This window comes from Ornithorhynchus anatinus, chromosome 1 (assembly GCF_004115215.2).
Source record: "Ornithorhynchus anatinus isolate Pmale09 chromosome 1, mOrnAna1.pri.v4, whole genome shotgun sequence".
Classification (NCBI taxonomy): Eukaryota; Metazoa; Chordata; class Mammalia; order Monotremata; family Ornithorhynchidae; genus Ornithorhynchus; species Ornithorhynchus anatinus.
Window position 1 is genome coordinate 25,431,163 of NC_041728.1, and position 23,494 is coordinate 25,454,656.

Genomic DNA, 23,494 nt, shown 5'->3' on the forward strand with positions numbered 1-23,494 from the left:
ATCAACCATTCATTCATTCAATCATATTTACTGAGTGCTTACTGGGTGCAGAGCACTGTATTAAGCACTTGGAAAGTACAATTCAGCAACAGAGAGACAATCCCTGCCCACAACGGGCTCACAGTCTAGAAGGAGGGAGACAGACATCAAAACAAGTAACAGGCATCAATAGCATCAATATAAATAAATAGAATTATAGATATACATACAATTAGAACAAGGTATTAATACAAATGAAGAGAATTATAGATATGTACAAGAGTACTACCCCATCATTACTCCAAGGATTGTGTTCTAGCCAAACATCACAACCCACAAAACCACAGGCAATTAAACCCTATGACTACTGCTGATGATGACAACAATAAGGATCATAGGGTTAGGTTCCTGTCTTCCCAAAATGGATCCTGGTTCTCTTACGCGCAACCCCTTCAGCCCTCAGACCTCCAGGCTGCATGATGGAAACATGACCCCGAGGGCCCAGACTCTGAACTTTGCACTCTTTGTGGCAGGGAACATGTCCACCAACTCTGGTGTGGTGTATTCTCCCAAGTGCGCTCTGCACCCAAAAAGCGCTCAATACCACTGATTGATTGAATTTCCCTGGCAAAGAGGCTGATAGGAACATGTCTCGGGTAGAAGTTTGGGCCTGAAGGGATCCAGAGTCTCCTTGGGTATTCACAGCGTCCTCTCTGACTCATGATACTCTCTGAGAATGTCATCCCCGTGAATAAGGGACATGGATCAAAAAACCGGTGAGCATGGAAATTGAACACGGAAATCTCCACAAATAAACCCATAAATGACAAATCTGCAATGGTGAGGTTTTGCTGAATCACTCCTTCTTAGAATGAATCTCAAAATAAACATTAATGTCACAAAATCATGAATTAAATTCATCTTTCCACTCCTCAGTTGGATACCTTGGACGCTACGAATAAAATGACACTCGTGGTCAATCAGGGCAACAGACTTTTCATGTTTCTGTGTAGTTAAACGTGGGAATCAAGAATATATTCACACTATATTCTTGCCTTCATGTTTCCTTTTAGTACTACTGTGAAATATTCCCCCAAAATCTGCCTGTTACAAATCTTTTTCTTCCACCACACATTTTAAGCAGAGTTAAAACCAACTCTATAAAATAACCCAGAGTAGTACTTCTTAGCTGATTGGCCATAATGAAGAGTATGCAAAAGTCAGACTAAAGAAAAACAGGTCTGTCAAGTCGAAAGAGTTCAAACACCCACAACGATTTATAAGGCAAGTATTTTGAGACGTTCCTTCACCTCCCCTATAACAACTATTGGTCAGATCAAATTAAGTGGATGAATCAAATCCCACTATTAGGTTGCTAGGAAAGGACTAGGCTTCTAGACATTTTTACTGGACATGCCCACTCGGATCTATTTCCATTTACAGAAACCATTCTTTTCAAATACATTTGCTTTGAATAGACAGAACCCGTGGACCCATAAACAACATTCCAGTGACATTTTTAAGCAAGGCTGAATTAATAATGAATGCTGCTTCAATATTTTAAACTGCAAGATGGTAAATGGTTAGGGAGGCAAAGAGAAGTTCTAGTAATAAAGGAAGAGGAAATGGCTTGTCCTGGCAAAGCTATGTCGAGGGTTAAAATGGGATTGAATGCTGTTAAATGGAGGCAGCAGTAAGAAAAAATGGGGCAAACAATTTAAGTGATAGTCCTGAGGAAATAGAGGATTTCTGCAAAAAAGGGAATTAATTTTGAGCTACTTTCATGAAGTGAACTGGATAGCTGAAGTTATTTGAGTCAAATCCAGCAATCAATGGCATTTATTGAGCGCTTCCTGTGTGCAGAGCACTGAAGTAAGCGCTTGGGAGAGTACAATACAATAGAGTTGGGAGACACACTCCCGGTCCACAATGAGCACACAATGTAGACGGGGAGAGACAGACACTGATATAAATGAACTACAGACATGCACTTATATGCGGTGGGGCTGAAGATAAGGTGAATACCAAGTGCCCAAAGGCTGCAAATCCAAGGGCATGGATGATGCAGGAGGGAGGGAGTCACAGAAAGGAGATACAACTTTTAATATATTCAAAACTATATAATGCATCTTGTGTATATATACAATGGCAAGTGGGCCCTAAAAAAACTCACCTAGGTCTCCACCTAAAAATGCTCTAATTGGCTCCAGCACCTCCCTGATCATACAACTGGCTGAGAATGAGGAAATTTCCACAAATAAACAAACCTACATCCCCCCCCGTCCTCTATTCCCCTCATGGCCCAACATCACCCCTTGTCTCCTGCTTGCTACAACCCTGCATCTCAGTAGCAACAGGTTTTCTGCCTGCAGCGTGGCCTAGTGGATAGAGCATGGGCCTGGGAGTCAGAAGCACCTGGGGACTAATACTGTCTCCACCACGTGTCTGCTGTGTGAACTTGGGTAATTCACTGAACTTCTCTGTGACCCAGTTACTTCATCTGTAAAATGGGGATTGACTGTGAGCTCCATGTGGGACATGGACTATGTCCAATCTAATTAGCTTGTATCTACCCCAGTACTTAGCACATAGTAAGCACTTTAATACCAAAAACAAAAAAGCCATTACCATCACTCTGTCAACTTTTCCCCAAAGCCAAGACTTCTGGAACACTGGGGAAATGAGGGGGAATGAAGGGAAGGAAAAAGAGAGGTTTATAAGGCAAGACATGAAAGTGAAGAGACAAGCAAAAAAAAAAAGCTGAAGGTAGAAAAACTCCTGGGAGAATAAGAGAAAAAAGTACACTGGCAGGGGACATATGGGAGGCAAAATGGAGAGGAAAAAAAGTTATAGAAGGAAAAACATGAAAAATAGAATAGGCCCAGAGGAGAGGAAGATTCAGAAGGGAGGAGGGGCAAATGGGGAAGGCAGGCTTCCCGTCTAGTAAAAAATGGAGGAGATACACACCCTAAGAGGAAAAAGGCTTAAAGCAACAGAGAGACAACCAATTAATCTGTGGTATTTATTGAGCACCTATTATGTGCAGAGCACTGTTTTAAGTGCCTGGGAAAATACAAGAGAATAAGCAGACATCTTCCCTGTCCAGAATAACAAGACAGAAAAACTGACAAATAAGAGAATCCAATGATGTCGGGAAGGAGGAATGTTTCAGCAAAGACATGAAGGGTGATGGAGAGAAAATTACAAAAGACAGGAAAGGGAAAAAGAGAAGGTAGAAAAATGTGATATCTATCCCAAACAAAGCCAGTGTGCCTCCTCTAAAAGCAAATAATTCCTCTAGTTGTAAAGAAATGCAACTATATGTGTGTGTAAATTAAAAAATTCAAGGCCCGCAAAAAGGCTGACAATACCCAATCAGTGATAACATTCTGATGCCAGAGAAAGACACTACAATTTAGTGAAATATCTGCAAATTAAGCTATTGCAACTAATATCTATAAATGTTGGGGACCTCTTATATACTTAACACACATGCACATGTGCATGTGTGGGTGTGTGAATCAATGGTATTTGAGTACTTACTCTGTGCAGAACACTATACTAAGTGTTTGTGAAAGTAAAATACAACTGAGTTAGGAGACATGATCCTGGCTCACAAAAAGTTTATAGCCTATAGTGGGGAGACAGGCATTAAAATAGATTAGGGATAAGGGAAATAGACTGAAATTTTTTTTTACAGTATTTGCTAAGTGCTTACTATGTGCCAGGCACTATAATAACTGCTGGGGTAGATACAAGATCATCAGGTTGGACAAAGTCCATGTCCCCCATAGGGCGCACAATCAATCCCCATTTTACAGATGAGGTAACTGATGCACAGAGAAGTTAAGTAACATGCCCAAGGTTACACAGCAGACAAGTGGTGGAGCTGAAATTAATAATAATAATGATAATAATAACAAATAATTAGAATCCAGGTCCTTTTGACTTCAAGGCCCATGCTCTATTCACTAGAATACGTAACCTCTATTTACATAAGCATTATGGAGTTGGGGTGAGTACTGCAGCAGAAGATGCCTACCAACTCTGTTATATTGTACTCCAAGCACTTAGTACTGTGCTCCAAACACAGTAAGTGTTCAATAAATACGGCCGATTGATTATGGAGTACGCAGTCAACACAGGCAGAAGAGCGGATAAGGGAAATAAAGGACTTAGGATGTGCAATTTTAGGATGGTTTCTAAGACGGGGAGACTGGTGGACTGTCGGGTATGAAGGGAGAGGAAGTTCCAGGCCTGAGGGAGAACATAAGCTAGGGGTTGGCAGCAGGATAAATAAGATCAAGGTATAGAGAGTGAGTAGGTTGGTGTTAGAGGAGCAGAGTGTGCGGATTAACGTAGTAGTAGGAGATCAGCAGGAGGGAGAGGGCACATGCATGTGTGTATATGCACACATACACCACATATTCCTAACTTGACAAAACTGTCCCAGGGGAAGAAACCTGTTTGTTATTGCTGAATTTTAATGTCAGACTTTTTCAAACAAAATTATTTTTAATGCAGAGCACCACCAGCCAACCTAAAGGCATAGTCTGCTCTCCAGGCTGGTGTTTCATGGGTCATCTGATTCTTTTCCAGTCATGATCACCATCCTCCATAACCTTGTCTATTTCCTGGAGGAGCAAGAAATGGTCAAATGAGCAACAGAGAAAGCTATTCTTAAAATGTGTTATGAACTCAGTTTAGCTTAATGTGCCAAATCCTAGAGTATTACATGCAATTTTACCTCAGGCCATTTTTTGGAAGACTCTTGCTGAGGCTTACCCTTCAGTAGTGATCTTCCAATCAATGTGACCCTCACTTTGTGTTCAAAAAATACAAAAGAAAAGAAGAAAAAGGCAGCTGCCTGTTAGGTTGATACAGGATTTATTTAGTCTCTTCAAAACCAATCTGAGAAAATTTTCCACTCACTGGTTTTAGCTGAGCCACCGAGAAAACAAGAAAATCCTTCTGCAAAATTCTCAATAAGATGATATTATCTAAAGACCTGAAGCGTGAAACCTGGCTTACAACCGCTGACAAAAAACAGAATGGAATGCCAACAAAAACTAAATAAAAACATATAAAGGGTAACAATAATAATTGTATTGAAATAAATAAAATAAAAAGTATTTCCTGCAGTTTGACAGGACCTAGACAATCAGGCTTGATCAATACAGAGCCTGAAGTAAAAATGGTAAACTACAATCTACACCATCTGATTAAATTGAGATAAAAAAAGACATCCTGGGACCTTAATGCAGCTTATATTACATATTCATAATATCTGCATGTTTTCCTGCGTCTGATTTACAAAGCATGACTGTTAGTATTTGCCTTTGTATTGCCTCAGGATTTGATAAAAAGAAAAAAAAAAGAATGCTGGCTAAGGTTTTTGCAGTATTCCCCATAATGAATTTTCAAACAGCAGCTAATCACATTTGCACAACCACCACCCCCAGAAAAGCATTTTAACTAATTGCTGTATTAAGAAGAAAGCACTAAACCAAAAACTGTCAGGGTGGAAAAACATTTATACCTGGTTGAATTTAAATTACTGATAAAATAAATGATCATGGAATCTTGGGATTGAGATGGGGACCAATGTCTAATTTCCACTTGTGCATTTTCTCCCAGCGCTTTAGTAAATGAGCCCTTAATGAATAATATTACTACTGTAATTTATTTTAGTATCTCCCAGGCTATGTAGAAAATTATTTGAGGGCAAGGATCACATCCACTAACTTTGCTGTACTATCCCAAATGCTTAGTACAATGCTTTTTGCAAAGAGCACTCAATAAATACTATTGATGGACATTGAGCAAATTAATTTTTGATAAGCACTTGAAACTACTGTAATGGACACAAACTAACCTTTCTTATGCTGTTCTTGGGAAATACATTTAAGGTTTAAAAAAAAATCCATTTATTCCATGGTTTACACTTAAACTTTTCTGAAAAATCTGTTCCTATGGTGGTATTTACAACTAATAGAGATTGCAGAAACATTCTGAAGAACCTTAGAAGAAAAAGTATTCTAAATTCTAATTATCAGAATTCTAAATACTAGTGAATCAAATAACCCAGAATAATCAAAGAGAAAAAAGAATTTTACCTTAATATGAGCAGATGTCACAAACAAAAATTATATTTCAAAGAGATTTTTTACACATAAGCAAATAAACAAAATGCACATTTCCAACTTGGGTCTTTTAGGAGAATTTTTTTCAATGTTTTTGACAGTTCATTTATGGTATATTGGTTATTGAAACACTTCAATAAACAGAGTGCTAACCACCTTAACAAGTTCTGGCTGACCAACAAGGACACACTCATTCCACTGAATTACTATTGTTATTAACCCAAAACTGAGCATTTAGGTTTCTGACAACACTGTTTTAAGATATTTTACATAAATAAGAAAATGAACATAACCAAAATAATTCCTTGTAATATTTCCTGAAACATTTAGTACTGAATTAAGACCCATTTCCACTTTACAAAACTATATTTCAGAATGAAGGGACACCATTATGTACAGATTAGGAGAAATCATTAGAAAAAATGAAGCTTATTTGGAAAATAAAAACAAAAACCCAACATGGAAAATTATGGTTTCACAAGAATTTCCATATTTATATATCACTTTAGTTCGACTTGGCACTTTAGAGAAATATTTCTTCTTTTAAATCACTGAAATGTCCCCAAGGCTTCCAACTCACTACTTAAATGATTTATAAATTGGAAGGCCTTGGTTTATTTTTTATTTATTGTTATTATTATTATTATTATTACTACTAGGTGAGTTTCCCCTACTGCAGATTCAGGGGCACTGCAATTCAACTTCAAGGATTTTTCAAGGCCTAGAGAGGGGAACGCGACCCCATCCTTGATTCTCAAATGGAAGCAGGCATAAATGGGCATCTCCTTCAATCAATCAATTTATGGTATTCACTCAGTGCTTACTCTGTGCAGAGCTCTGTACTAAGCACTTGGTAAAGTACAATAAGATAGAATTGGTAGACACAATCCATGCTCACAAAGAGCTTACAGTCTAGAGGTGGACAGACATTAAGGAAAATTACAGATAAAGGGGAGCATATAAGGATATGTACAAAAGTGTTGTGGGGCTGGAGTGAATAGGAAGACCCAAGTGCATAGGTGATGCAGAAAGACGGGCCAGTAGGAGAAATGAGGGTTAGTCGGGGAAGACCTCACTGAGGAACTGTGCTTTTAGGAAAGCCCTGATGGTGGGGAGAATAATGGTCCACTGGATATGTGAAGGGGGAGGGAGCTTCAGGACAGTGGGTGAGGGGGCAAGGGGGCAGGGGTGAGATAAAAGAGAACGAGGTTCAGTGAGTAGGTGGGCTAGGAGCAAAGTGTGTGGCCTGGGTTCTGGTAGCAAATCAGCACGGTAACATAGGAGAGGGAGAGCTGATTGAGTGCTGTAAAGCTGATAGTGATTGAGGAGTTTCTGTTTGGTGCAAAGTTGGACAGGCCAACGTTGGAGGATTTTGAGAAGTGGACCTGTACCCTTTAAGCAGTTGATGTTCACCCCCCGTTAGCTCCACAGCACTTACGTACATATCTATAAAGTATTTATATTAATGTCTGCCTCCCTACAAGACTCTAAACACCTCGTGGGCAGGGAACGTGTCTACCAACTCTATTGAGCTATACTCTCCCTAGTGTTTAGTAGAGTGTTCTGCACACAGTAAGTTCTCCATAAACACTATTGACTGATTGGCTGGGGAAATGTGGACTCAAATATGAAATTCTTCCATCTGTTTGAGAAAATTATTTATTAGGAAAGTGAGCTTTACAAGACCAGTGACATAGGACAGGCAGCGTGGCTAGAGCACAGCCCTGGGAGTCAGAAGGACCTGGGTTCTAATCGCAGCTCTGTCACTGGCCTACTGTGCAATTCACTTAACTTCTCTGTGCATCAGCTACCTCATCATTAAAATGGGGATTGATTGTGAGACCTATGTGGGATATGGACTGTGTCCAACATGCTTAACATGCATCTAACCCAGCACTTAGTACAGTGCCTTGCACAGAGTAAGCATGTAACAAAATACCATTAAAAAAACAAAATAAAATAAAATAAGCAGTTGGAGGAATGGAAAAGGAGACAGTAAAAACATTACCTTACCTGAGTCTCTTGGGGAATTTTGGAAAATTTTATAGTATTGCAATGTATGGTACAATTAATTAGAAAGACTGTCTCTTACCTGTAGTCATCTAATTGCACTAGAAATCGAACAATATCATGGTGAGCTTTCAGAACAAGCAGCTCAGTGTAGGGATTCTGGGTTTGCTCTTCACCTATTGTCTGGACTGGAGATTTCTTGTACCCATGAAACAAAGGAAATAAAAAAGAGAGAGAATAACGATTTAAGAATATAAATTAGATATAAAGAACTCTGTGTGTAACTAGCTATACACCGAAGAATTTAGAAGAAATTAATTGGGACCCCAAGACTAGTACAAATCACTGAAAGAAGTCGGGTAGCTGAACAAAATTTTGGCTTTGGCTATTTTAGAGTGGCGCACTCATTATTATTATTATCTGGAGTTACTACCCAAGATCACCTCAGTCAGAGAAGCAGCGTGGCTCAATGGAAAGAGCATGGGCTTTGGAGTCAGAGGTCATGGGTTTGAATCCCGGCTCAGCCACTGGTCAGCTGTGTGACTTTGGGCAAGTCACTTAACTTCTCGGTGCCTCAGTTACCTCATCTGTAAAATGGGGATTAAGACTGTGAGCCCCACATGGGGCAACCTGATTCCCCTGTGTCTACCCCAGCGTTTAGAACAGTGCTCGGCACATAGTAAGTGCTTAACAAATACCAACATTATTATTATCATTATTATTAAGATAAACAGCTAGTTCAAGATCTTTGAGGGTCCAACTTTTTATTGTTCAAGCTTTAAAAATCAGAGAAAAACACTTCCCATGGAATGTCTGACAGACTATCACAAAGAGTTAAAAAAAAAAAAGAAAAACAGTTCATCCTGCTGTATATTGAATACCCTGTATATAGCTATTATCATCAACCCTCAACCCTAGGGGTAACAGAAGAAATAAATTCAGCTATAAACACCTACTCAATTGATTAGGCAGGAAAAGACCTCAATGTGGCGTATTAATATGCACTTAGTATCCTTATACAACACAAATGCCTCAGTATGAGCATGTACGCTCATTGTTGGCAGGGAACATGTCTACTGATTCTTATATTGTACTTTCCCAAGCACTGAGTACAGTGCTCTGCACAAAGTCGGCACTAAAATACAATTGACTGAATGATAAATCTGACTTCTACCTACATATGGTCAGAATTTTGCTGATACTATGAACTTCAATATCCTATACTAGATGACTGAGATAGGTGGATAAGTAAAATCAATGGATATTTTTAAAATCTATTTTGGCAACCTTCTTCTACAAACCTTTTACCAGCTTTGTCAACATATAGCAGAATGGACAGATGAATTTCATTTCTTTTCCTTCCCCTTTTCTGGTGGAAGTTGTAATGTGAAGAAGGCCCAAATAATAACTGTGGTAATTGTTAAGCACTTACTAAGTTCCAGGCACTGTACTAAATTATGGAGTAAATATAAGATAACTGGATTGGACACAGTCCCTGTCCCACATAAGGCTCATAGTCATAATTCCCATTTTATAGATAAGGTAACTAAGGCCAGAGAAGTTATGTGACTTGCCCAAGGTCACACAGCAGACAAGTGGCAGAGCTGGGATTAGAACCCAGGTCCTTCTGACTCCCAGGCCTGTGCTCTATCCATTAGGCCACACTGCTTTGGGGGGCAGGCCATAACCAGGAAAAAAAAACAACTCAAGGTCTTGATATTCCATAAATTGGATAAGCAACACCTCTGTAATTATAGCAATAACCAGTTTATAGCACTAATTTAAGGAAGAACAGCTTCTCCAATATTTAATGAGAGGCTCTCACTCTTCTAACTAGTATTAAATTACATCATTTCCAAATTATTTTTTCTTTATATTCCATGTCCTCGTTTGGTGCTTCAATTCCTGTAGACAGTAAGCTCCTGGTGGGCAAGGATTGTGATTACCAACTCTGTTTTTATTGTACTTTCCCAAGTATTTAGTACAGAGCTCTGCATACAGCAAGTGCTCAATCAGTACTACTGATTAAATGAAATTATTTTAAAAATAATCTCACATACAAAGCACAGTTGTCCAGCAATTCATCAATTATCAATGGCATATTGAGTACTTACTGAATGCAGAGCATGTACTAAGCACTTGGGAAATTTCACCAACTTTTTGGTCTGCACTGCCTTATTCAATCATATTTATTGAGCACTATGTGTGGAACACTGTACTAAACACTTGGGAAAGTACAAAACAGAGACATTCCCTGCCCACAATGAGCTTAATCTTGTCGTTGAACTAAAAACAAAAGCAAAATGTACACTCTCTTGCTCCCTAAGATTTGAGGAAGTCAAAGACCAGAGAAGTGGTAGAACTCAGTCACACTAATCTTACTTCTATCCATTTCTTTTGTACGTACATTTATTCAACTGTACATTCAATTACTTAGATTACTCTTTGTAGGTAGTTTCATATCTGACATCTTTAGAGTGTAAGCTCCTTGTGGGCAGGAAATTTGTCATTTCCATGCTCTGTAGTTCCTCAGCACTTTGTTCAGGGCATTGCACTCAATGGACCCTTAATAAACACTATTCCTATTTCTATTAATCAATATTATTTATTGAGCACTTAGGGGCCTTTTCTCCCTCTGCACCACCCTTTCCCTCTGCTCCTCCTCTGCTCTACCCCCTTCCCCTCCCCACAGCCCTTGTGTATATTTGCACATATTTATTGCTCTGTTTATTTTATTAATGATGTGCAATTATCTATGGTTCTATTTATCTATTCTGATGGTAGTGATGCCTGTCTACTTGTTTTGTTGTCTGTCTCTCCCTTCTAAACTGTGAATCTGTTGTTGGGAAAGCGTTGTCTCTATCTGTTGCCGAATTGTACTTTCCAAGAGCCTAGTACAGTGCTCTGCTCACAGTAAGCACTCAACAAATATGACTGACTGAATGAATGAAAGGGACCGAGCACCAGAGCCACAATACCGGCCCTCAAGGAATTAACAACCGAGCACCAGCCAATCTAATTTCCTAACCAAAATCAACAGGTGGTCCACAAAACAGCCCATTGTTGGGCAGGGACTGTCTTTATCCGTTGCCAAATTGTACTTTCCAAGCGCTTAGTACAGTACGCTGCACATAGTAAGCACTCAACAAATATGACTGAATGAATGAATGAGCAGGAAACAATCCTCAAGGAAAGTCATCTTAAAAAAAAAAGCGAATTAAAACTGTGATGGGTGGAGAGGGGGGCTACCTAGAAGGCAGCTGAAGCCAAGGGGGAGGTCTGTTCCCCATTGTTGCCCCTCAAACCCGAGTGGCCCAGGACGAAAATGACCCCCCCCAGTGGGAGGTCTGTGCACCCCTTGATGCACCTCCTCTGGGACAGTCGGTAAGCTCCCCGGGCCCTGAGAACCCCTTTCTGCCCTGAAGTGCCTTTAATAATAATTTCGGTATTTGTTACGCGCTTACTATGTGCCAAGCACTGTTCTAAGCAAAGGTTAGATCCAAGGTAATCAGGCTGTCCCACGTGGGGCTCCCAGTCTTCATCCCCATTTTCCAGATGGGGGAACTGAGGCACAAAGTGGTGAGTTCCGTTGCTGCTATTAATAATAATAATGCTGATGGCATTTGTAAGCACTTACTATGTGCAAAGCACTGTTCTGGGGGGAGGGGGGAGAATACAAGGTGATCAGGTTGTCCCACGTGGGGGTCCCAGTCTTTACCCCCATTTTCCAGATGAGGGAACTGAGGCACAAAGTGGTGAGTTCCGTCACTGCTGTTAATAATTATAATAATAATGATGATGATATTTGTTAAGCGCTTACTATGCGTCAAGCACTATTCTAAGCGCTGGTGCAGATGCAAGGTGATCAGGTTGTCCCACATGGGACTCCCAGTCCTCATCCCCATTTTCCAGATGAGGTCACTGAGGCCCGGAGAAGTGAAGTGACTTGCCTAAAGTCACACCGCAGAGAAGCGTCAGAGGCTGGATCAGAACCCGTGACCTCTGACTCCCTGGCCCGGGCTCTTTCCACTGAGCCACGCTGCTGTTGTTGCTCTCTGTTGCCCAACTGTCCATTCCAAGTGCTTAGTCCAGTGCTCCGCACCTCGTCAGCGCTCAAAAAATACGACTGAATGAGTGACTTGTCCACTGAAATGGGAAAGGGGCCGAAGGCCAAGGCCCGTCAGGCCGGGACGGTCCTGGGTGACGAGGGAGGGAGGGAGTGTCAGTGTGTAGAGTGTGTGTGTGTCTCTGTGTGTAGTGTGTGTCTGTGTGTAGAGTGTGTGTGTCTGTGTGTAGTGTGTCTCTGTGTGTAGTGTGTCTCCGTCTGTAGAGTGTGTGTGTGTCTGTGTGTAGTGTGTCTGTGTGTAGAATGTGTGTGTGTGTCTGTGTGTGTCTGTTGATTAGACTGTAAGCCCGTCAATGGGCAGGGACTGTCTGTCTCTGTTGCCCAACTGTCCATTCCAAGTGCTTAGTCCAGTGCTCTGCACCTCATCAGTGCTCAAGAAATACGACTGAATGAGTGACTTGTCCACCGAAAATGGGAAAGGGGCCGAAGGCCGAGGGATGGTCCTGGGTGACGAGGGAGGGAGGGAGGGAGTGTGTGTGTGTCTCTCTGTGTGTAGAGTGTGTGTGTGTGTGTAGAGTGTGTGTGTGTGTGTAGAGTGTGTGTGTAGTGTGTGGGTGTCTGTGTCTCTCTGAATGTGTGTCTGTGTGTATAGTGTGTGTGTGTGTGTCTTTGTGTGTCTGTTGATTAGACTGTAAACCCGTCAATGGGCAGGGACTGTCTCTGTTGCCCAACTGTCCATTCCAAGCGCTTAGTCCAGTGCTCCGCACCTCGTCAGCGCTCAAGAAATACGACTGAATGAGTGGCTTGTCCACCGAAAATGGGAAAGGGGCCGAAGGCCGAGGCCCGTCAGGCCGGGACGCTCCTGGGTGACAAGGGAGGGAGGGAGGGGGTGTGTATGTGTGTGTCTCTCTGCGTGTAGAGTGTGTGTGTGTCTGTGTGTCTCTCTGAGTGTGTGTCTGTGTGTAGAGTGTGTGTGTCTTTGTGTGTCTGTCGATTAGACTGTAAGCCCGTCAATGGGCAGACACTGTCTCTCTCTGTTGCCCAACTGTCCATTCCAAGCGCTTAGTCCAGTGCTCCGCACCGTGTGTGTGTGTGTGTGTGTGTGTGTGTGGATTACACTGCGAGCCCCTCCTTGGGCAGGGCTGGTCTCTCTCAGTTGCCCAGCTGTCCATTCCAAGCGCTCAGTCCAGTGCTCTTGCACCTAGTCGGCGCTCAGTAAATCCTACTGAATGAAATGTGTGTGGTCTGTGTGTGTGTCCTCCACACACACACACACACACAAACACACACCTCTTTCGCAGCGCGCGCGCGCGCCCGCCGCCCTCGAGCCCCGTCTCTCGCGCGCGCGCGCCTGCTCGGGCCCTGTCGGCTGAGCGGCCTCTTTACCTCGGCGGCTCCCTGGGGCTCGCGGCCTCCGCCGATCAGCCAGCGTAGCATCCGGGCCGTGGCGGCGGCGGCGGCGGCGTCCGCGGAGGAGGAGGAGGAGGAGGAGGAGGAAGAGGAGGAAGAGGAGGAAGAGGAGGAAGAGGAGGAAGAGGAGGAAGAGGAGGAAGAGGAGGCTCCGTCGGGCCGGGGCGGGGACTTGGAGGGAGTCGGGGCGGGGAGCTCCGCCCCTCGGCCGCCGGCCCGCCCCGCGCCTCGGGCGCGCGCCCTCTGCCGCGCCGCAGCCGCCCCATCCGGCGGGCACCCCCCCCCCCCCTGGTGGTCGCCTTGGGGATGGCAGCGCCGGGAAGAGCCCGGCGGGGGCCACGGGAAGGCCGAGCGACGAGGTGGGCGGGGAGAGGAGCAGGGGAAGGGGGTGGGAGGAGGGAGAGGGGAGGAGGAGAAGGGGTGGGAGCAGGGGAAGGGGTGGGAGCAAGAGAAGGGGATGGGGGAACGGGATGGGAGGAAGGGAAAGGGATGGGAGGAGGGGAAGGGGATGGGGGAAGGGGTGAGAGCAAGGGAAGGGGATGGGAGGAGGAGAAGGGGATGATAGGAGGGGAAGGGGATGGGAGCAGGGGAAGGGTGGGAGCAAGGGAAGGGGATGATAGGAGGGGAAGGGGATGGGGATGGAAGGGGAGCAAGGGAAGGGGATGGGAGGAGGGGAAAGGGTGGGAGCAGGGGAAGGGGATGGGAGGAGGGGAAAGGGTGGGAGCAGGGGAAGGGGATGGGAGGAGGAGAAGGGGTGGGAGGAGGGGAAGGGGATGGGAGGAGGGGATGGGAGCAGGAGAAGGGGATGATAGGAGGGGAAGGGGATGAGAGCAAGGGAAGGGGATGGGAGGAGGGGAAGGGGATGAGAGCAAGGGAAGGGGATGGGAGGAGGGGAAGGGGTGAGAGCAAGGGAATAATAATGTTGGTATTTATTAAGCACTTACTATATGCAGAGCACTGTTCTAAGCACTGGGGTAGATACAGGGTCATCAGGTTGTCCCACGTGAGGCTCACAGTTAATCCCCATTTTACAGATGAGGTCACTGAGGCACAGAGAAGTTAAGTGACTTGCCCAAAGTCACACAGCTGACAAGTGGCAGAGCCGGGATTCGAACCCATGACCTCTGACTCCCAAGCCTGGGCTCTTTCCACTGAGCCACGCTGCTTCTCTGGGAGGAGGGGAAGGGGTGGGAGCAAGGGAAGGGGATGGGAGGAGGGGAAGGGGATGGGAGGAGGGGATGGGAGGAGGGAGAGGAAATGGGGGGTGGGGGGATGGGGAGAAAAGGGGAAGGAGGAGAAGCAGTGTGGCCTTGTGGAAAGACCGTGGGCCTAGGAGTCGGAGGACCTGGGTTCTAATCTCTACTCTGCCTACTGCTTGCTGCGTGACCTTGGGCATGTCTGTGCCTCCGTTTCCTCAACTGTAAAATGGGAATTAAATCCTACACCCTCCCACTTAGACTGTGAGCCCCATGTGGGACAGGGACTGTGCCCAACCTGATAAACTCGTATCTACCCAGCGCTTAGAACAGTGCTTGATGCATAGTAAGCATTCATTCAGTCAGTCATATTTATTGAGCGCTTACTGTGCAGATCACTGTACTAAGCGCTTGGGAAGTACAGTTCGGCAGCAGATAGAGACAATCCCTACCCAACAACGGTCTCACATTCTAGAAGCAGATAACAAATACCATAAAAAAGGAAGGGAGGAGAGAGGGAAGGGCAAAGGGAAGGGGAAGGGAAATACCAGATGCTGTACTAAGCACTGGAATAGATATACGGTAATCACATTGGACACAGTCCCTTCCCACATAAGACTCGGTCTTAATCCCCATTTTCAGATGAGGTAACTGAAGCACAGAGAGGTGAAGTGACTTACCCAAGGTTTCACAGAAGACAAGTGGTGTAGCCAGGACTGGAACTCAGGTCCTCTGACTCCCAGGCCCATGCTCAACTTCTCAGCTGCCTACAACACTGTGGACCATTCAACCAATAAATCAACCAATCAATAATATTTACTAAGCAGTTACTCTGGGCAGAGCACTGAACTAAGTACTTGGTAGGGTACAACAGAGTTAGTAGACTCAATTTCCACCCTTGAGGGGCTTACAATTACTTGGGGGAGACATAAATTACCCAAAATCAGTAAGAGGCAGGGGGACATTTAATGGAGGAGTTAAGGGGGAAATTAATTATGGAAAGCCCTCTTAGAGATGTGATTATTTCAGACGGACTATAAAGATGGGGAGAGCAGTATCTAATATTGTCTGTCTGGAACCCCCGGGGACCCCCCAGCTTTTCCCCAGGCCCACCAGGACCCCCTCAACTTCCACCAGGGACCCCCAGGACACAGTCCCTGGGACTCCCTCTCACCTCTCTGGCCACTCCTTAGTCTCCTTCAAGACACTTCTGCTGCCTCTCAAGCACTTATTCCAAGCCTCTATAACAGAGCAGGGTTTCAATACATATCAATCAATCAGAGGTATATTCAACACCGACTGTGTAAAAAGCACTGTATTAAGTGCTTAGGAAAGTACAATATAATAGAGTTGGTAGACTTGCTCCCTGCCCACAGTGAGGGGGAAGAAGTTTAGTGCCATGCCCAAGATCACTCAGCAGGTAAGTGGCAGAGCACGGATCCACCCCAGATGCCATTTCCAAGTCACAGGACTTAGAGCTGAGGCAGGAAGAGGTTGGTCACTCTCAAATTTTCAAGTCTGACCATCCCCTTGACAGCGTTCTCTAAAGCACTCACCTCTCCTGCTTGCTGTCTGAAGTGGGCCTTGTTTAGCCATGCCCTCACATGTTTTGAGCGCAATGTCACCAACGGCAGCTTCAAATACGGTAAACCTCCGGGCTTCCTTCAGATGGAGATGTTGCAATATTATTCAAGATTGAGTTGGGGATGCCAAGAAAAGAAGTTCCATTCCCATCAGCAACAGCGATTGGTGTGGTGACAAAACACCAAGAAAACTGCAAGTAGGCGGCCCCCGAACACTCCAAGATGGATGCCGAGCTACCGAATAGCACAGGGTAGATCTAACCTGCCCCATACGGGGGTGATTCTGTTGCCTCTAGGATGAGGCAACGCATGAGGGTTACCTTGACTCGGGGAATATAATAAAAACAGCCAATTTTAACTCCCGAAGCTGTAAGACTCCTGTGGCAAAACTATGTCTCCGGGAAATTTTCCCAACATGAGTTATGCCCGGAATAAACAGGACATGTTTATATGTTCCATTGTGGCTCTCAGTACTTGATTCTGAAAGCTCCTCTTTAATCGAAATTCTAATTTGGGGTTGCCGCTCACATCACTCAAAACACACAAAGTCTTTCTTTCTCCAACACACTCCAGTGGCACTGTACAGCACTTTCTAGAAGCTTGTTGTTCTGCCAAGGATTCGCATTCATAATAAAGAGTTTAGACTACACTTCATGGAATTAAGCAGGATGCAGTAGAATTTTAAACTGAATTTCCTGTCTCTTACTCTAATGGCTTTTCATTCATAATTATAGCATTTGTAATGAGTGCATTGGTGATGACAGAAATCCACCATAACATATTCCATTGTCTGAATTAGATGCAGACTTTTATTTAATGACTTATTAATCAGCATCCAGTCAGGCAATAGAGGGTCATATTAAAGCACGGAACATCATGACCAAAGCATTTTTATTTTCTTCCCATGTTATCCAAGAAGCGGCCTTCAACAATGTGAACCTATTCCTACATCCATCTCCAGTTCTATTTCTTTTACAGTTCTATTAGCAAAGATCAGCTTGGGTTCACTTCCTGTCAGCACCTCGAGGCTTGCAGAAACAGATGTGCTTAATTGGTTTACAGTGACTCGCATGGCAACTGTTTAGGATTCTGATTACTTTAAATGCATTGAATCCCAGCTTTGCTTCCTCCTAATTCCCCCTTCCTTCTCTCTCTCTCCCTCTTGGTACCCTCTCCATTCTTTGACCTCTCTCCTCTCCCCATCTCACTGTACCTACAACTCAATTTCAAGGGACTGCCAGGATCTGCTCCCCTCCCCTCCCCAGTATTTTTAATGGCATTTTTTAAGCACTTACTATGCATGATGATGATGTTGGTATTTGTTAAGCGCTTACTATGTGCCGAGCACTGTTCTAAGCGCTGGGGTAGACACAGGGGAATCAGGTTGTCCCACGTGGGGCTCACAGTCTTAATCCCCATTTTACAGATGAGGGAACTGAGGCACAGAGAAGTTAAGTGACTTGCCCAAAGTCACACAGCTGACAAGTGGCCGAGCCGGGATTCGAACCCATGAACTCTGACTCCAAAACCCGTGCTCTTTCCACTGAGCCATGCTGCTTCATAATAATGTTGGTATTTGTTAAGCGCTTACTATGTGCCGAGCACTGTTCTAAGCGCTGGGGTAGACATAGGGGAATCAGGTTGTCCCACATGGGGCTCACAGTCTTAATCCCCATTTTACAGATGAGGGAACTGAGGCACAGAGAAGTTAAGTGACTTGCCCACAGTCACACAGCCGACATGTGGCAGAGCTGGGATTCGAACTCACGAGCTCTGACTCCAAAGCCCGTGCTCTTTCCACTGAGCCACGCTGCTTCTCAAGCACGGTTCTAAGCGCTGGGGTAGAAAGATGTTTATCAGGTTGGAAAAAGGTGGAGGGAGGAAGATTTAAACCCCATTTTTCAGATGAGGAAACTGAGGCACAGAAAAGTTATATGACTTGCCCAAAGTCACACAGCAAGCGATTGGCAGACTGGAATTCAAACCCAGGTCCTCTCACTCCCAGGGCCATGTTCATACCACTAGCCAGCCAGCTCAAAGGAGAACAGGGGTATCCAGTCTTAAGACGCAGTGGAGAAGATTCCCCATGGTCAAGAAGAGTTGTCTCCACACTGCGGAGCTGGATGCCGCTCCCAGGAGAAGGAATGGGAAGATTACATCCTGCTCAGGGCTCTCCCCATTTGGGAGCTGCAACAACATTTTCTGAGTGTCACTCCCTCTCATCCCAAAGCTTTATTCAAGAAAGGAAACAAGTCATCTTAGAATTCCATCCCGCAATTCTAGCAATGCTAGCAAGCAGGAGTGCTGCATGTTACAATGCGTATGCATTGGAAAATGGCCACAGGGACAAAAGAGTACCAAGGACAATGTGCACACTGCACCATTATCACCTCCTCCACACAAGTTCCCCATCTTTAAGTTTCACGACTGAGGCTTAGCTGGCATTCGCAACCCGAAATGCCATCACCCTCCTATCTGTAAATAAGCCACAAGGAGCTTGAATGATTCTCGTAAAAACTCTTTGGGGAAAAAAAAGCATGGGAGGAAAATGACCATCTTTTCCATATATTATCGTAAGATAGCAGGGGCCTAAGGTGACAGAAACCTTCTCACAGCCCTACCTTCCTTCAGGGCCTCTCCTCTTCAGTTCATCCTTCACTCTTGCTGCCTGGATCCTTTTTCTGAAACACAGGCTATGAACATCTTTCCATTCCTCCAAAGCCTCCAATCTCATCTCTCTCCATATCAAGCAGACATTCCTGACCACCGGCTTTGAAGTATTCAGTCAGCTCTCTCCCCATATTTATCGTCACTCCTCTCCATATACCCCAGCTTACACACTTCATTTGCCTCCAGACAACCTACTCACTGTGCCGAATTGTCATCTCTCTTTAGTGCTTACTCTGTGCCAGGCACCATACTGAGCGCTGGGATAGATACAAGCTAATCGGGTTGGACACAGTCCATGTCCCACGTGGGACTCACAGTCTTAATCCCCATTTGACAGATGAGGTAGCTGAGGAGAAGTGAAGTGACCTGCCCAAGGTCACATGGCAGACAAGCGGCAGAGCCAGGATTAGAACCCAGGTCTTCCTGACCCCCAGGCCCGTGCTCTATCCACTAGGCCCTGTTGCATCAAATAGACTCATTAGCATTGGTTTTAAAGCACTCAAATCAGCTCACACCCTCTGACCTTACCTCACTGATCTCCTACCACAGCCCAACCCACACACTTCATTCCTCCAGTGCCAGCTTACTCACTGTACCCCAATCTTGTCCATCTCACCACCGACTCCTTTCCCACATCCTCCCCCTAGCCTGGAACTCCCTCCCCCTCCGTATATGTCATATCACACTTTCCCTACCTTCAAAGCATTCTTAAGGTCACATCTCCTCCAAGAGGCCTTGCCAGATGAAGCCCTCTTTTCCCCGGCTACCTCTCCCTTCTGTGTCATCTATACACTTGGATCTGTGACCTCTGGGGACTTGATATTCACCCCATAGTCTCAACCTCTCAGCATTTATGTACATACCTTTATACTATATGTTATAAATTATTTATATGAATGTCTCTCTCCCACTCCAGACTGTGAGTTAGTTGTGGAAAAAGATGTCTGCCAACTCTACAAGAATGTTCAGGCCACCACTCCTCAAGAAACTCCAGTGGTTGCCCATCCACCTCTGCAGCAAAGAGAAACTCCTTACTATGTCCCTGCCTCTGGCCTGGAATTCTCTCCCTCCCTCACATCTGACACACAAAGACTCTCCCCACCTTCAAAGCCTTTATGAAGATACATCTCCTCCAAGAGGCCTTCCCTGACTAAGCTCTCCGTTCCTCTCTCCCACTCCCTTTCTGTGTCACCCTGATGTGCTTCCTTTAATCATCCTCCCTCCCAGTCCCATAGAACTTATGTACATAGCTGTAATTTATTTATTTATATTTATGTCTGTCTCCCCCACTCTAGACTGTAAGTTTCTTATGGGCAAGGAATGTGTCTGTTTACTGTTGCATTGTACTCTCCCAAGCGCTTAATACAGTGGTGGGCACACAGTAAGTGCTCAATAAAGACAACTGACTGACTGATACTGTGCTTACAGATTTGTATGCATCCTCCCTCAGAACGCATTTTTCTTGAGAGCAGCAGGACCTAGTGGAAAGAACATGGGCCTGGGAGTCAGGGGACCTGTATTCTAGTCTTGTCTCCACGACTTGACCATCTCACTATGCCTCAGTTTCCTCATCTATAAAATGGAGCTAAAATCTCTGTTATCTCTCCCTCTCAGACTGAGTGTCTTTTGTGGGGGCTGAGACTTTGTCCAATCTGTTTCTCTCCCAGTGTTTCTTCTCCAGTGCAAATAGTTGGCACTTTATAAAAACCTATGTCATTATATTATTGCGATTATCATATTTTTAAATATTTTGTGCCTGTCTCCCAGTTAGTATGTGAGCTCCCTGAGAGCAAGAAATGTGTATCATGCATCTGCTGTACCTTCTCAAATAGTACAATACATCCACTGGGCACATCATAAATAAACAACTGGTAGCTTATTACCCGTAACTGTGCTTTTTCCTTTCAAAGAAAAAGAAGAAGAAAAAGTAATCAACTTCCAGGGTCAAGCTTTGGCTGCAACACTTAGGTCAGAATGGAAAAAGTTTCTCAACAACATTGGACCTAGAATCCAGAGATAAAGGGCTTTGCTCTACAGACCGTAAAATCCTTTTGGGCAGGGAACGGGCCTACCAACTCAGTTGTGTTGTACTCTCCCAAGCTCTTAGTACAATGTTTTGCACACAGTAATCACTCAATAAATATCACTTATTAATTGATAAGCTTTTGGGGAGTAGCAGGGGCAGACAGCTCTTTAAAACTTCCTTTGTCTTCTAACGTTTTTCTGCTGTGGACTATTGATATTTATCAAACACTTACTTCCCCCAGAAGTAAGGTCTTTCTTACCAAAAAAGTTTTGACTTCATGAAGTTCTTGAATAATTAAGGGAATAGGACAATGAAATTCACAGAAGATTTTCAAAGATCTGCTTCGTGACCTTGCACAAATAATTTAAACTCTCTGGGCCTAAGTTTCCTCATCTGCCAAATGCACTTAGTATACTGTATTGCCCCCAACAGGTGCTCAATAAATACCACTACCAGCTGCTCCCTCTGCCCCCTAGATTGTGAATTCTGTGTGGAAGAGGAATGGTTTCTGGACTGATTGTCTTTTACCTGCTCCATTGCTTATTTACCATAGCGTTTGGCCATAGTAAGTGCTTAATAAACACCACATTATCAAGACTGGAGACCAAAAGGAGAGCCGTGCTGATGCTTAGATACTAGAATTCTTTCGTAATTTAAGGTGAAATGAACATTTGGCTAGTACACCCAGTTCCTCCCTAAAACATGTTTTCATTACACAATTTGGCTATATCAAGATGGATGAATTAGGGAATGTTTTCCCCCACACACGTCTGTTTTGAATCTGTTGTGCTCCAGAAATTGGTCCAAATGGATTTGGTGAAGGAAGAACCTATTGTGTGTACGTTTGTTGCCAACAGTCAAGGCGTGATGCTGCTAAACTGCCCAAACTCTGCCTTGGCCTTAGTGTACCTGTACGTGGTGTTTCTTCATCTTTACAGATTTAATACAGGAAAATAACACCCAGTGGCAAAAGGGTATAGTGTATCTCTAGTGGCAGACATAAACCATGATATAGGAATTTGGATCAAAAATGGTCACTTGTGGTAGTATCTTCAAACCATCCACCCCCTAATCCATGACTTCCCATTGAATTAGTAACTACAGAATGTGATTCTCCCATAACACGAGGTACTTCAAGAACAGGACGCCCACATAATAGCAGAAGCCGAAGTAGTTGAAATGCCTAAGGCGCTTCGTATCCCTTCTTGTAATTAGCACAAAATTTTAGCCTTCGTTATTCATTTGGTCTCTTCCTCCTTGAGAGGAAAAGTTGTCACATAACCGTGGAGAAAGGACGGCTTTCAATGCAGATTTTAAATAACTGGTCAAACTTTGAGCTATTATTCCAAATTACTATGAAATCAATTCAAAATGAAAAAGGACTTGTTCTGTAGGACAGCTGAGCACAAGTGTTAAATTGCTCTTTAGAATCTGGGAGTTTTGGTGAATTGTGATGTCACCAGAAACCCACAGGTGGCATTAGAGCTTTGTTTTTCCAAGTCATTTGTTTTTATAATGCAGACTATTATTTAATAAATAATTTCCCTCACCTCATGATGAATTTGAACACAGAAATATCTACTCTGTTTCATTTATTTTAATTTGTTCTCTATTTGAATATGGTCTCTTAATTCTATAGCAGTAACTATGAACTTGAAATTGGATAAACGTTTTCAATATAGGATCACAAGATTTAGCATTCTCTAAATTATGCAGCTCAGCAAAAATTATTCAGAAAGACTATTAAAATGTGTGATCTTTGGGGGAAATACCCCAAGAAGGTACTTTAGAACTGGTTTTAATGAGTTTAATGATGTCAGCCATGTTCACTGTTTTCCTGTCCTTCCACTAGCTCTAACTTTAGAAAATTGTTTCACCACCTGAGTCAACTTCCCTGCATCTCTGAGTGAGCATAATTTTTAAAAGGTGTTTGCAAAAGACACTGAGATCTCCAGGTGGAGGATGGTATCTAAATATAGCAGGGTTAACAATGAATATCAAGTGAATTACAATATATCCTGCACATCAAGTAACAGCATTTTTTAGGCTGCAGAATACCAAAATAAATTAAAATGATTAACATAGTGATGAATACCACAATGAAAAATAATTATCCATTTACTCTAAAGTACTGCCCCGCTATGGATCACCCAGTAAAATGAACTTATTTAAATTACTGTCCAAAATTCAAAGTTAAATAATGAAGAACAATTGCTCAAAAACCGAACAAAGCATCTGCAGTGTTTTGGAAATAGCATCAGGCTTGTCAAACTATACTTGAGTAGCAGACATCACAAACAATTACACTTTAAAAGTCTGCTAGCATTGGTAAAGCAACAATGAAATAGATTGTCTAAGAACATGAATTTTCATGTTCAAGCAATGTGGCCTAGTGGAATGAGCTTAGTCTT

The 23,494-nt window shown here is 43.7% G+C and overlaps 1 protein-coding gene across 1 annotated transcript in view; it reads right to left on the minus strand.

The window, feature by feature from the left end:
- Positions 1-13,681, minus strand: part of WDR41 (WD repeat domain 41) — a 35,682-nt gene extending 22,001 nt beyond the window's left edge. Inside the window, exons 1-2 of the mRNA XM_029065035.2 lie at positions 13,585-13,681; positions 8,215-8,330 (exon numbers count right to left, since the gene is read on the minus strand). Of these exons, the coding sequence (XP_028920868.1) occupies positions 8,215-8,330; positions 13,585-13,635 (167 nt within the window). The 5' untranslated portion in view covers positions 13,636-13,681. The remainder of the gene's footprint in view (positions 1-8,214; positions 8,331-13,584) is intronic.
- Between the last annotated feature and the right edge of the window lie 9,813 nt (positions 13,682-23,494).